Source organism: Entelurus aequoreus, linkage group LG23, assembly GCF_033978785.1.
Source record: "Entelurus aequoreus isolate RoL-2023_Sb linkage group LG23, RoL_Eaeq_v1.1, whole genome shotgun sequence".
NCBI lineage: Eukaryota > Metazoa > Chordata > Actinopteri > Syngnathiformes > Syngnathidae > Entelurus > Entelurus aequoreus.
In genome coordinates, this window is record NC_084753.1 from 31,633,253 (window position 1) to 31,648,252 (window position 15,000).

A 15,000-nucleotide genomic window follows, 5' to 3' on the forward strand; every position below is an offset into this window, starting at 1 on the left:
ATGGGCGGGGTTAGGGGGTTGCGGGGGTTAGGGTGTTTTTGAGGGGGGGGGGGGGGGGGTGTATATTGTAGCGTCCCGGAAGAGTTAGTGCTGCAAGGGGTTCTGGGTATTTGTTCTGTTGTGTTTATGTTGTGTTACGGTGCGGATGTTCTCCCGAAATGCGTTTGTCATTCTTGTTTGGTGTGGGTTCACAGTGTGGCGCATATTTGTAACAGTATTAAAGTTGTTTATACGGATACCCTCAGTGTGACCTGTATGGCTGTTGACCAAGTATGCCTTGCATTCACTTGTGTGTGTGAAAAGCCGTAGATATTATGTGACTGAGCCGGCACGCAAAGGCAGTGCCTTTAAGGTTTATTGGTGCTCTGTACACAGCAGCGTTTTAAAAAGTCATAAATTTTACTTTTTGAAACCGATACCGATAATTTTGAAACCGATACCGATAATTTCCGATAGCTCCCGCCATCAGTGTGTGAATGTGTGTGTGAATGGGTGAATGTGGAAATACTGTCAAAGCGCTTTGAGTACCTTGAAGGTAGAAAAGCGCTATACAAGTATAACCCATTTATCATTATTATTTATTTATAAAGCATTTATCGGCCGATAATATCGGACATCTCTAATAATTATACATTTTTTATGACCTATGGAGAATAAGGATGAGGATAAAAATATATTTTATTTAAATTGTAACTTCCTCTGATTATAATCCCTTAGCTATAGAGGCAGAAAAGAAACGTCAACACAAGTATGGAAAACCCTCAAACAATGTAAACAAAATAATAAAATCACATTGAACACTTAAACAATAAACTCTTAAAATGAAGGAATATGTAAGAAATGCTTCATAAAGTCTAAGAAAATAGTGCAAAGTGTGAAAATGTAAACATAGAGAAACCTGAAAACTATTTTCTGCAGGTTTAGTGGCCGGAAGTTACAGCTGCGTTCTAAAGGGTGAGCGCGGCTAAGGTGGTGTGCTATTATTATATTGCATCATTTACAGACCACATTGGTCTGACTACGGTCCCTTTGAAAGATCCAAAATCTGACTTTTCCTCTTTTATCCACAATTTCTTCATTTTGACTCTCTCTTCTCACTCCATGCAGAGAATCAACCAAACTAGATAGTTGATACTGTTACCTGATTGGCTGTTAGCGTGTCACTCCTACGGAGTGAAATAACTACTAAAATTCCACAAAAGCACAAAAATGTTTTTACTCATGCCCAACAATTCACAAGTATAAAAACTATTTTCGACAAATACAAAAATGATTTGCAAGTTTAAAAAGTATTTTCTTGAATAAAAAAAAAACCTATTTGCAAGTCGAAAAACTATTTTCTTCAAACAAAAAACTCTTTGAAAATATAAACACAATTCTCTGCAATTACAGAAAAATCCCAAATATAAAAACAATTTTCTTCAGATAAAAAAATATTCGCAGCTATGAAAACAATTTCCTTCAAAAAAAAAAAAATGTTGCAAGAATAAGAACTATTTTCCTGAAATAAACGATTTGCAACTATAAAAACAATTGTCTTCAATTAAAAAAATGATTCGCAACTTTAAAGACACATTTCTTGAAATAAAAAAAATTATTCTCAAGTATAAAAACAATTTCCTTCAAAGAGAAAAAATATTTGAAAGCGTAATAACTATTTGCAATTAAAATAAAAACGTTTGCAAGTATCAATAGAAAAAAAAATTTATTTCGAACTATCTCAACAATTTTCTTCAAACAAAAAAACAAAAGATTCTCAAGTTTAAAACTTTTGGCAGTGATATTCCACCCTGCGGGATTCACACACGTGCACTCAAGAGCACCCGTAATTCACACTCTACACCGACAGGGGGTGCTGCTGAGTCAATTAAAGGCAGACAGAGTTACTCTATTTTGCGTATGGTGCTGTCCGCCAAAAATAAAGAAAAAAAAGCAGGGTGGGGATAAAAATGTCGGACAGGAAAGGGGAATAAAGCTCAATCTGTAAGTGAACATGTATTTTATTGACCCCTCGTTGTAAATCATGCAACGTTTCCCCACTCTTCTGTCCGCCATTTTTACTCCCCACCCTGCTTCTTCTTCTTTGTTATTTTAGGCGGACGGCACCATGCGCACATGACAGCAGCCCTGACATCCATAAATTGACAGTCCTGAGAGTTGACTGTATTCTAATGCGACTCCAGTGTCCCCCACAAGAGGGAGCCGTAGGAGCCCAGTTGCTTCCTTTCGAAAGGCGGAGCTACGCACCTTCTTGAGGGGAATGGTCTGAATCCAGTCCATGGTGTTGACGTCAAACACGTCCACGGCGTTCTCGCTGTACACCGACAGGTAGGGAGCGTTGTAGCCTGAAGTGAAAATCAACATGACCGTCCTTTGTCATGGTCAAGGGTCAGACTTGGGCGACACTTACAGGCGGCATTGGGGACTGCGGGCCACATGAGCTCCTGCTGACGAGACCTGCGACCCTGTGAGTCCACGTAGACTCCGATTGCACTGAAGCACAGCAGCAACTCCTTGCCGGAGATCTCCACGGCACACAGGGCGTCCAGGTTCTGCTGGGGGATGAAGGCCAGGGTGTGATCCTCGGGGTGCAGCAGGACGACTGGAGAGACGTCCCCGTGGACACTGTGGACACCAGCGGACCAGGGTTTGAGTCCCCAACACAAATTAAGAGTTACACTTGGGGCCCTACCCAGGGTTTGTACACCTTTTCCATGGCCAAATTCAAGCACTTTTTAAGGAATTTCTAGATCAATTTTCCAGTTTTTCCAGTACCCTTCAAAAGGCAAAAACCAGTGTGAATCAATCCATGGCCTTGTTGTTTGAGGTCACCAAGTGCTGTCTGTAGGAAAAATACGGAAAATCTGCTAAAACCTAAGCCTAACATTGAACCAGCAGTTATCATTAACTGCATAGAAAATGAAGCAGTATTTCTGTAGACTATTCAATGTCATTGGTGTTTGCAAACGTGTCTCCATTTGTGTTTATCAAATTTCTTGTTCTTTTTCTTACTTACAGCACTCAATGACATCGCACAGATTGATTCACACCGTATTTGTGCTTGTAAACTGCATAATGTGATATAAATACACACACCCGCGAAATGTCAATTTCCCTCAGTTATTAACAAAACTGTTCCACATTAATATAAGGATAATAAATTAAAGGAAAATAATTTGTTTGTTTCACAAAACCTCAGTCACTTTTCATTAAGCATATCTAGCCTTATAACTGTGGCCGTGATAACAAATGAACAAAAAGGTTAGCCAGACAAGTTAAGTAGACAACGAAAATAGAGCAAGAAATGCATACAACCATGTTGTGCACACTGCAAAAACTGAAATCTAAGTAAGATTAAATATCTCAAATAAGGGTGATATTTGCTTATTTTCTGTCTGATAAGATAATTCTTCTCACTAAGTAGATTTTATGTTAGTGTTTTACTTGTTTTAAGGGTTTTGGTCCTAAATGATCTCAGTAAGATATTACAGTTTGTTGCTGAGATTTGATGATATATATTGAGTAAAACGTGCTTGAAACTAGAATATCAACTGTTGCAAAGCTGTGTCATCAACACTCACAAGTATAAAACTACTTTTTTAAAGTAATAATTTCTTACTTCAAGCATGAAAAAAAAATCATGATGCCGAGCGCATATCATTATGTCAAGATAATGGCACTAGCATTTACTTAATTTAAGAATATTTTTCAACATATTGAGCAAAAAGGTCTCTTTTTTTTCTACCAAGAAAAGTGCACTTGTTATTAGTGAGAACATACTTATTTTAAGGTATTTTTGGGTTCATTGAGGTTAGCTAATTTTACTTGTTTTGTAAAGTCTTGACAAGCCAAATTTTCTTGTTCTATTGGCAGACAATTTTGCTCAGTTCAAATAAAATACCCCTCATTTTTGTTTTGTTTTTTGTTGTTTTTGAACACTTTTTGCAGTGTAAAAACTACAAAATCATTCATATTAACTCAGCTCTAAGTTGTGAAAAAGGTTACAAATTATACATTACATGACCTTCACAGTACAAACAAGTTCAATAATGTAACCATTTGAATGCAATTAACTAAAAAGACAAAATGTAACTTGTTTGCTTTAACTGAGGTAGTCAGACAAGTTAAGTAGACAACCAAAATAATGGAGCAAAAACTACATCGAACCATGTTGTATAAAAACTCTAAATCATTGACATTAACTCAGCTGTGTTGTTCAAAAGGTTACAAATGACCTATGACCTTCACAGTGCTAACAAGTCCAAAAAGTGCAAATTAATTTCCTTTTGGCATACTTTGCAGCAGGCTACACATGGATTTGGGCCACGTTTTATCCAAAGTTGGTACTTGTCATTTTCCATCCAATGTTCAATAAAACGTAAACCTCCCGGCATGATGGACCGATGCACCCCTGTCCTCATGGGGGCGACACGGAGTTCTGGCATGACAACAACCTAATGTAAGGGCTCGTGCAGAGCCAACAGTTAAAGCGTGTAGCTTTAATTTTTAAGGAAACTTATTTTATTTTTTGCCATTTTATAATTAGCCTATTGAGTCAGACTGCTGAGAAATATGATGAACATTTCCAAGCATTTCACCCAAAATTCAAGCATTTTTCAAACCTTGAAAACAACATTAAAATCCAAGCATTTTCAAGGTTTTTAAGCACCCGTACCAACCCTGCCTACCATTCTTGATGCTGTTTTTAATCTGCCGGTTAAAACTAAAGAAACTCAAGATTGAAAAAAAACCTCTACCACTGTTTTTAAACTGTCGACTGAGCTGCCAGTTTTTGTACCATAAAATCTACAATTGTTGTTTTTACAGTGTATTACTGTAGATGGAAAAAACGGTGCCACATGTTTCCATGTAAATAAACTTGCAGCTCAATCGGAAAAAAAAACAGTAATGCATTTTTTTTTTCCAATTTACAGTAATATGCTGTAAAAAGCGCTAAAAATGTTACTGTAAAAGTCTGGACTGCAGTGGTATAGTAATATGTTGTTAAAAACACTAACATTTTAGCGACTGAGTTGACAATTTTTTTCTGTCAAATCTACTGTTGGGTTCTTCTGTACCTGTAGCGAGCGAAGCCGGACTGATAGCCCACATAGAGGCGCTCGTTAAGCAGACCCATCCACTGGACAATCCCAGGAGCCTGAAGCTCCCGCAGACGACGGTGACGAGCCTTGCTCTTGTTGACCTGCAGCAGAGGAAGACATGTTGGACTTGCATGATCTTAGTACGAGTGCAAGACTAACCTGGTAATTAACGACTGACACGATCTTAGTACGAGTACAAGACTAACCTGGTAATTAACGACTGACACCATCTTAGTACGAGTACAAGACTAACCTGGTAATTAACGACTGACACGATCTTAGTACGAGTACAAGACTAACCTGGTACTTAACGACAGCCACGATCTTAGTACGAGTGCAAGACTAACCTCGTACTTAAAGACTGACAATCTTAGTATAAGTGCAATATTAACCTCGTACTTAAAGACTGACACAATCTTAGTACGAGTGCAAGACTAACCTCGTACTTAAAGACTAACATAATCTTAGTACGAGTGCAATATTAACCTCGTACTTAAAGACCGACACAATCTTAGTACGAGTGCAAGACTAACCTCGTACAAAAAGACCGACACGATCTTAGTACGAGTGCAAGACTAACCTCGTACTTAAAGACTGACACAATCTTAGTACGAGTGCAAGACTAACCTAGTACTTAAAGACTGACACAATGTTAGTACGAGTGCAAGACTAACCTCTTACGTACTTAAAGACTGACGCGATCTTAGTACGAGTGCAAGGCTAACCTCGTACTTAAAGACTGACAATGTTAGTATGAGTGCAAAATTAACGTTGTACTTAAAGACCAACACGATTTTAGTAAGAGTGTAAAACTAACCTTGTACTTAAAGACTGACAATCTTAGTACCAGTGCAACATTAACCTCGTACTTAAAGACTGACACAATCTTAGTACGAGTGCAAGACTAACCTCGTACTTAAAGACTAACAATCTTAGTACGAGTGCAATATTAACCTCGTACTTAAAGACTGACACAATCTTAGTACGAGTGCAAGACTAACCTCGTACAAAAAGACCGACACGGTCTTAGTACGAGTGCAAGACTAACCTCGTACTTAAAGACTGACACAATCTTAGTACGAGTGCAAGACTAACCTAGTACTTAAAGACTGACACAATCTTAGTACGAGTGCAAGACTAACCTCTTACGTACTTAAAGACTGACGCGATCTTAGTACGAGTGCAAGGCTAACCTCGTACTTAAAGACTGACACAATCTTAGTACGAGTGCAAGACTAACCTCGTACTTAAAGACTGACACAATATTAGTACGAGTGCAGGACTAACCTCTTACGTACTTAAAGACTGACGCGATCTTAGTACGAGTGCAAGGCTAACCTCGTACTTAAAGACTGACACAATCTTAGTACGAGTGCAAGACTAACCTCGTACTTAAAGACTGACAATGTTAGTACGAGTGCAAAATTAACGTTGTACTTAAAGACCAACACGATTTTAGTAAGAGTGTAAAACTAACCTTGTACTTAAAGACTGACAATCTTAGTACCAGTGCAACATTATCGTCGTACTTAAAGACAGACGCGATCTTAGTACGAGTGCAAGACTAACCTCGTACTTAAAGACTGACATAATCTTAGTACAAGTGCAAGACTAACCTCGTACCTAAAGACTGACATAATCTTAGTACGAGTGCGAGATTAACCTCGTACTTAAAGACCGACACAATCTTAGTACGAGTGCAAGACTAACCTCTTACTTAAAGACTGACACAATCTTAGCACAAGTGCAAGACTAACCTCTTACTTAAAGACTGACACAATCTTATACGAGTGCAAGACTAACCTCTTACTTAAAGACTGACACAATCTTAGTACGAGTGCAAGACTAACCTCATACTTAAAGACTGACACAATCTTAGTATGAGTGGAAGACTAACCTCGTACTTAAAGACTGACACAGTCTTAGTACGAGTGCAAGACTAACCTCGTACTTAAAGACTGACACAATCTTAGTACGAGTGCAAGACTAACCCCGTACTTAAAGACTGACACAATCTTAGCACGAGTGCAAGACTAACCTCGTACTTAAAGACTGACACAATCTTAGTACGAGTGCAAGACTAACATCTAACTTAAAGACTGACACAATCTTAGTACGAGTGCAAGACTAACCTCGTACTTAAAGACTGACAGGATCTTAGTACGAGTGCAAGACTAACCTCGTACTTAAAGACTGACACAATCTTAGTACGAGTGCAAGACTAACCTCGTACTTAAAGACTGACACAATCTTAGTACGAGTGCAAGACTAACCTCGTACTTAAAGACTGACACAATCTTAGTACGAGTGCAAGACTAACCTCGTACTTAAAGACTGACACAATCTTAGTACGAGTGCAAGACTAACATCTAACTTAAAGACTGACACAATCTTAGTACGAGTGCAAGACTAACCTCGTACTTAAAGACTGACACAATCTTAGTACGAGTGCAAGACTAACCTCGTACTTAAAGACTGACACAATCTTAGTACGAGTGCAAGACTAACCTCGTACTTAAAGACTGACAGGATCTTAGTACGAGTGCAAGACTAACCTCGTACTTAAAGACTGACACAATCTTAGTACGAGTGCAAGACTAACCTCGTACTTAAAGACTGACACAATCTTAGTACGAGTGCAAGACTAACCTCGTACTTAAAGACTGACACAATCTTAGTACGAGTGCAAGACTAACCTCGTACTTAAAGACTGACACAATCTTAGTACGAGTGTAAGACTAACCTCTTACTTAAAGACTGACACAATCTTAGTACGAGTGCAAGACTAACCTCGTACTTAAAGACTGACAGGATCTTAGTACCTCGTAACATATGATCTGCCTCTTCATGGCCACACACAAACACGTGAGCGAGCCGTTTCGCACGGGCCCAGAGACCACGGTCTGGCAGCCCTTGGTCTCGGTCAGCTTGTAGGACTCGATCTCGCGGCCGTCCAAGGCCTGCGAGGGGAAGAGGCGCACATGGCGGTTCCTGCCCGAGATGACGGCCAGCAGCTGCTCGTGAGGGATCAGGTCGATGTGGTGCACCTTCTTGTTGTCGCCCACACGGATGATTTCTGCAATCAGCATGGATTGTGGATTATACATGTAGGTCATGCCTGATCCTGGACCTGGGTCTTACCGTCTTTGGTGACATGGACCACATAAAGACCCTCCTCGTTGCCCAGGGCCACACGCTCATGATCTGAGGGCAGAAAGACGACATGAAGGTCAGTTTTGAGTACAAAGTCCAGCCCGCAATAATATTTTGATTTTAAAAAACATAAAAATGTACAATAAAAGATCAAAAAGGTGAAATGTTGATTAATAACACAATTATTTTTTCTTTCATTCTGTCATTGCTCAAAAAATAATAATGAATAAAATCAATGTTGTTAAGAATTATTGACATCTTTAAGTCTCTAGTTACTTCACATTAAATATTCCACTTTGACACTTTTTTAAAGGGAAACTTTTACATATTTTGTGTGTTTGCCAAAAAAAAAAAGTTTGTTTGACAAAAAGGGCTTAAAATCAAACACAAAAATAACACAAACGTATAATTGACGAATATATCTAAAGTTGATCTAGAGATGTATGCCTTGAAAGTAAAATTGAAATTTTTTGTAACACTTTTATGAGTGGGATCCTTTTGGGTCCCCAAGAATTTTAGTGGGATTTTTTTTCTTTAAAACTGTCCTTGCTCAAAAAATAATAATTCATTAAAATCAATGTTGTTATGAATTATTGACATCTTTACGGCTCTAACTACTTCAAATCAAATACTCCACTTTGAAATTTTTTTTAGATGGAAAATATTCCATATTTTGTATGTTTGTAATAAAAAAAACAAAGTTTTCTTTAAAAAAAAGGGCTTAAATCAAACAAAAATGATAAAAAACGTATAATTGACTGATAAATCTGAAGTTGATCAAGAGATTTACGGATTGAAACCTAAAAATATATATTTTTAACACTTTTATGAGTGGGGCCCTTTTTTGGGACCCAAGAATTTTAGTGAGATTTTTTTATTTTATTTAAAACTGTCATTGCTCAAAAATAATGATGAATTAAAATCAATGTTGTTATGAATTATTGACTTATTTAGGGCTCCAATTATGTTACATCAAATATTTCACTTTGAAATATTATTTTGGTGAAATGTTGCATATTTGGTGTGTTTGTCATTAAAACCAACAACAAAACTATATGAAAATTATAAAAAATTATAAATCAAAGGACAGATCTGAATTTGATCTAGAGATTTTTGAGTTTTGAAAGTACAAACACATGTTACGAATTTTAACACTTTGATGAGTGGGACCATTTTAGATCCCCAAGACTTTTAGTGATTTCTTTCTAAACATTGTTCAAAAAATAATAATGAATCAAAATCAATGTTATGAATTGTTGGCTGTAAAAACTTCACATCAAATATTACACTTTGTCATTTTTTAAAGGGAAAATGTTGCATATTTTGTGTGTTTGTCATTAAAAAAAAAAAGTTTTCTTTGACAAAAAGGGCTTAAATCAAACACAAAAGTTATAAAAACATATAATTGACATAAAGTTGATCTTGAGATTTATGCATTGAAAGCTAAAAACATTTTTTTACGAGTGGGACCCTTTTGGATCCCCAAGAATTTTATTAAGTTTTTTTTTTTTAAATCTAAAACTGTCATTGCTCAAAATTAATGATAAAAAAAAAAATCAATGTTATGAATTGACATATTTAAGGCTCCAATTACTTCACATCAAATATTACACTTTGGATTATTCTTTTGGTAAAATATTGCATATTTTGTGTGTTTGCCATAAAAAAACAAAGTGATCTTTGACAAAAAAGGGCATTAAACAAACACAAGAAAAACATGAAGATAATAAAAAACCTAAATCGACAAATAGATCTAAAGTTGCTTCCGGGACCAAACTTGAAGGATGAAAAAATAAAATCTACATTTTATATCATATTGATCTTGAAAATGAAAAATATGAAAATGGCCCCCAAATGTTTAGCGCAGGGGTCACCTACGCGGTGCCCGCGGGCACCAGGTCGCCCGTAAGGACCAGATGAGTCGCCCGCGGGCCTGTTCTAAAATAAAAAAAATTAAAAAAAAACATTTAAAAAAAAATAAAAAAATAAAAAAAAATAATTAAATCTACATAGAAAAAACACAATATACACTTTCAATCAGTGCATCAACCCAAACAACCTCCCCCATGCACACTCATCCACACCCACTCACACAAAAGGGGTTATTTCTTTCTGCTACCAATATTCTGGTTCCCACAACATAGACAACACATCTGCAAGGGACACAGTCCCTGAAGCACACATGATTGTTTGGCTGCTGGTCCACTAACATTTTCATTAATTACTATTTTTTATGTAATTATTTTTATATTGTTTTACTTTCTTTTTTATAAAAAAAAAAGTTATTTATTTATTTATTTTATTTTATTTTTTAAAAAAGGGCCTTATCTTCAACAGACCAGGTTGTCAATGAAATTAGATTTGTTTAAAGGGTTTTTTAAACCAGGCCCAGTCCAGATAATGTCCAAGTCGGACTCAGCAACACACACCTTCATTCATATACACAGAAAAAAATTAGGGAACACAACAGATTGCATACAATTTATAAACAAAATTACATTTTCAAAATAAGCATTTATGTACAGTCCAGATTATGTCCAGGTCACTCAAATTAGGGAACACAACAACAGATATCATATAATCTATAAACATAATTATACTTTCAAAATAAGCCTTTGAGGACTTCTCATCTTTTTTTAATGTTTTTTGGCATCATTATCGTTTTCAACCATGTAACTTTCTAAAGTTAGAAAATACTGAATAAATGTTTTAAAGAAAGTAATACTAAGTGAATATCTGTTTTTGGCCTTAAAAATAAACATTTTACCGAGTACTATAATTAAATTGACTAAATCATGATTGTCAATGAACTCTCCTAAAATAACAGAAACCACATTAAGCTTCATAAACAAACCAATCATTAAACACATTTTTTTAACTTCCACCCAAAACTAAGACACAATATGACAATACCAAAACAAATGCAGGGTGGATTCAGGCTCCTGACAACAAAATCGGCAATCATCTGACTCTGTCATATTCCATAATTTTACATTTTCCCTGTGGGTAAGAAGTTATAAATAATTTTAATTTGAAAATAACGATTTTGCACATCGATAGTGGTTTTATAGATTAGTTTGAATATGGCATCCCATGGCAACGGGCAGTCAAAAAAGTCCTCCCATTTTCCATTTGTGTTGTATGAGGCAGCCTTCAAAGATTTCTTTATTAAATAAAAATTATATATTTTTCTATTTATTTTAGTTCCTTTTTGCCAACTAGAATTTCTTATTAGAGGTTTACAAACTAATAATTTAGTAGTTCCATAATTAATTATTTGTTTCCATCTTTTCCCAATTACTCCAGTTAGTTGATAAAATGAAAAGCTTGAGCAAGCATCACCATACATAGCTCTAAATTCATCATACTTCATAATTTTACCATTCTCATTGATAATATCATTGACAAAAATGATTCCTCTTTCAAACATATTTTTCCAAAAGAAAGGCTTTCCATCTATTACAATATTAGAGTTCATCCATATTAACTGCTGCAAAATATCGTCTCTTTTTTCTGGCACATAAAATTGAAAACACCACTATGAGTGGATTGTTTCCTTTATGAACCCCGCCATGTTTCCCAGCAGACTCTCTGGGAGGGGATCACTTGTAAAAAAGGATACAATTTCTTTTGATACAGTACATGTTCTTTGTCCAACAGGACATTTGTGTACCACTCAATGTTTAAATACATCTTTCGAACAATTGATGCTTTTAAAGACAGACACATAGCTTCAAGGTTGAGAAGTTTCAGGCCCCCATATTCATACTCTTTGTACAAAACCTTTCTTTTAATCTTTTCTGGTTTGCCGTTCCAGACAAAATCGAAGACCCTCCGCTCATAAATCTTAAAAAAGTTTTGTGATGGAGCTGGTAATGACAAAAACAAATAAATAAATTGAGGAATAATTAACGAGTTGGCAATAGACATTTTACCATACAAGGTTAGGGATTTCCCTTTCCATAATTGCATAATTTTGTCCAGCTTTCTTAGTCGATTATCATAATTTACTGAGCCTAGATCTTCCAGATTTTCTGGGACAACACCACCAAGTGTGTTAACTGGTCCATCTGTCCACAAAACAGGCTCTTTGCATTCCATTCGAAAGGACGTTCCCTTTAGATTTCCGATCCTTAACATTTTACATTTATCATAATTAAGCTTAAGGCCAGATTGCTGTGAAAATATGTCCAAAAGATTAAGAAGGTTTCGCAAACAATGAGGAAAAATCTTATCTTTGTGAATCAGCCTTTTCTGACATGAACTTCATCAAGAACAAACACAGAACACGCCTCACTGATGCACATCTGCAAGACTCACTAAGAGTTGCAGTGTCAAGTTACACACCAGAGTACAACACACTAGTTAACAGCATGCAATGCCAGGCTTCCCACTAACTGACAAAGAAACAGATAACAGATTTGGTGTCCAGTTCAAAGTGTGACATGATTTAAAAATTTGAGAGTTTACTTTTGTATTTTACATGAGTTATTATTTGTACAAACATGGTGCAAAGTAATTCATGATTTTTTTTTTAAATGTTAGTGGCTAGCTAGTTAAAATGGGATATTGTGATTTCACAAGACTGTCTTAGAAGTGATCATTTGAAAATGTTCAATTTGAAAAATGTGCACTTAGAGAAAATATAAAAATAAAGTGTTGCATATTGATATTTATCTGTTTCTATATATATTTATTGTGAGAAATCATTAAGATGATCAGTGTTTCCACAAAGATAAATATCATTAATTATTAATAATAACAGAGTTAAAGGTAAATTGAGCAAATTGGCTACTTCTGGCAATTTATTTAAGTGTGTATCTAACTGGTAGCCCTTCGCAGTAATCAGTACCCAAGAAGTAGCCCTTGGTTTCAAAAAGGTTGGTGACCCCTGGTTTAGCGTGTGCCCCTCAGTGGAAGAAGTTTGGACACCCCCGTTCTAACTGTTGCTCCATGATGAAGATGACATCATCCTATCATCTCCCAGCAGGTGGTATCTCACCTATGATGGCCGCAGACTGCGTGGTCTTGATGAGCGGCAGCGTGCTGTCGTACGCCTCCTTGGGCACGTAGACGAAGCGCTCCTTCAGCTTGTTCTTCTTGAGGATGCGGTGGAGCTCGTTGAGGAGACCCACCCACTTGTTCCTCTCCTGGTCGCTGTCGGCCAGAATCAAGATGGAGGGCTTGTGGCTGCTGGTGGGGGAGAGCTGGGACGCCGTCACCTGTGGAGACCAAGGAGATTGAACTCTTTATTGCACAATTCTAGGCCTTTTAGAAACGTTCCACATGAACCACATTGTTGTGTCTGTGCCTTCTAAAGAGGAAAAAACGGCTAGCAAGAGGTGGATAACAAGGTAGGTCATGGCGGTTCTACTGTTTCGCCGACTAATAAAATTTAAAAAATCCAACAGCGCTCCATGTACATGCGCTGACCTGCATGTTAACCAAATGTTTTTGGGGGTGCTAACACAGAAGAACTACTTTTCTGGCGCAGTGGCACAGAGCCTCAGGCTACGACCGAGAACCTAGATAGATATTGAAGTTGCCGAGTTTGGAAAAGTTTGAAGCTTAGAAATGCCACACGCTACCAGCTAGAAAACTGGGCCGACTGAATCATCTTGAATTCAACAGCTAAACCTGGAGCACAACTCTTGTGCTGAAAAATACAAGCGTCCCATCAGCAAACATATTATGTTTGTATTTTGCCAAAGAAAGGTTTAGCGCCTAGCACCAGTGCTACATGATGGTTAAAGGCCTACTGAAAGCCACTACTACCAACCACGCAGTCTGATAGTTTATATATCAATGATGAAATCTTAACATTGCAACACATGCCAATACGGCCGGGTTAACTTATAAAGTGCAATTTTAAAATTCCCGCCACACTTCCGGTTGAAAAACTCCTTTGGATATGATTTATGCGCGTGACGTCACAAAAGCAACGGAAGTGGTTGGACCCCATCGGACCCGATAGAAAAGCCTCTTGTTTTCTTCGACAAAATTCCACAGTATTCTGGACATCTGTGTTGGTGAATCTTTTGCAATTTGTTTAATGAACAATGGAGACTGCAAAGAAGAACGTTGTAGGTGGGATCGATCGGTGTCTTAGCGGCTAAGTACAATACTGTAATATCTGTGATATTTGCATTAGTGTACTGTGTCTTTAAGGGTTTGGGGAACGCGTATGCGCGAGTGAGTTGGCGGAGAACTTGAGTGTGTGTGAGCGTGAGTTGTTAATAAAGCGATTGAGCAGCGCGTCCTCGTCTGTGTGACTCCTTCTCCACTGCGGGGCATTACAATACTTACAGCAACACAACAAGGACTACTTACTACGCCTAGCCGATGCTTGCCGCCAAACCCACGGATGAAGTCCTTCGTCGTGCCGTTGATCGCTGGAATGCAGGTGAGCACGGCTGTTGATGGGTTTCTATCTTCATTTGAGAACGATGCTATCGCGCTAGCTCAGTAGCTAAGTGTGTCACCGATGTATTGTCTTGGAGATAAGTCACTTTAAATGTCCATTTCGCATGCTCGACTCTCATTTTCAAGAGGATATAGTATCCGAGGTGGTTTAAAATACAAATCCGTGATCCACAATAGAAAAAGGAGAGAGTACATAGTTCTGTGAGGTCCGGTTGCTAAGTTGCTAACTTAGCCTTAGCAACAGCATAGTTAAGCCTTACCAGGCTGAGAATTTTTAACCGTGTAGTTACATGTACATGGTTTAATAGTATTGTTGGTCTTC

The 15,000-nt window shown here is 37.3% G+C and overlaps 1 protein-coding gene across 1 annotated transcript in view; it reads right to left on the reverse strand.

The window, feature by feature from the left end:
* LOC133640669 (serine/threonine-protein kinase MRCK alpha-like) overlaps positions 1-15,000 on the reverse strand; it is a 227,817-nt gene that overhangs the window by 13,762 nt on the left and 199,055 nt on the right. The window contains 6 exon segments of the mRNA XM_062034224.1: positions 2,248-2,345; positions 2,411-2,625; positions 5,079-5,203; positions 7,925-8,178; positions 8,244-8,306; positions 13,258-13,477. Of these exon segments, the coding sequence (XP_061890208.1) occupies positions 2,248-2,345; positions 2,411-2,625; positions 5,079-5,203; positions 7,925-8,178; positions 8,244-8,306; positions 13,258-13,477 (975 nt within the window).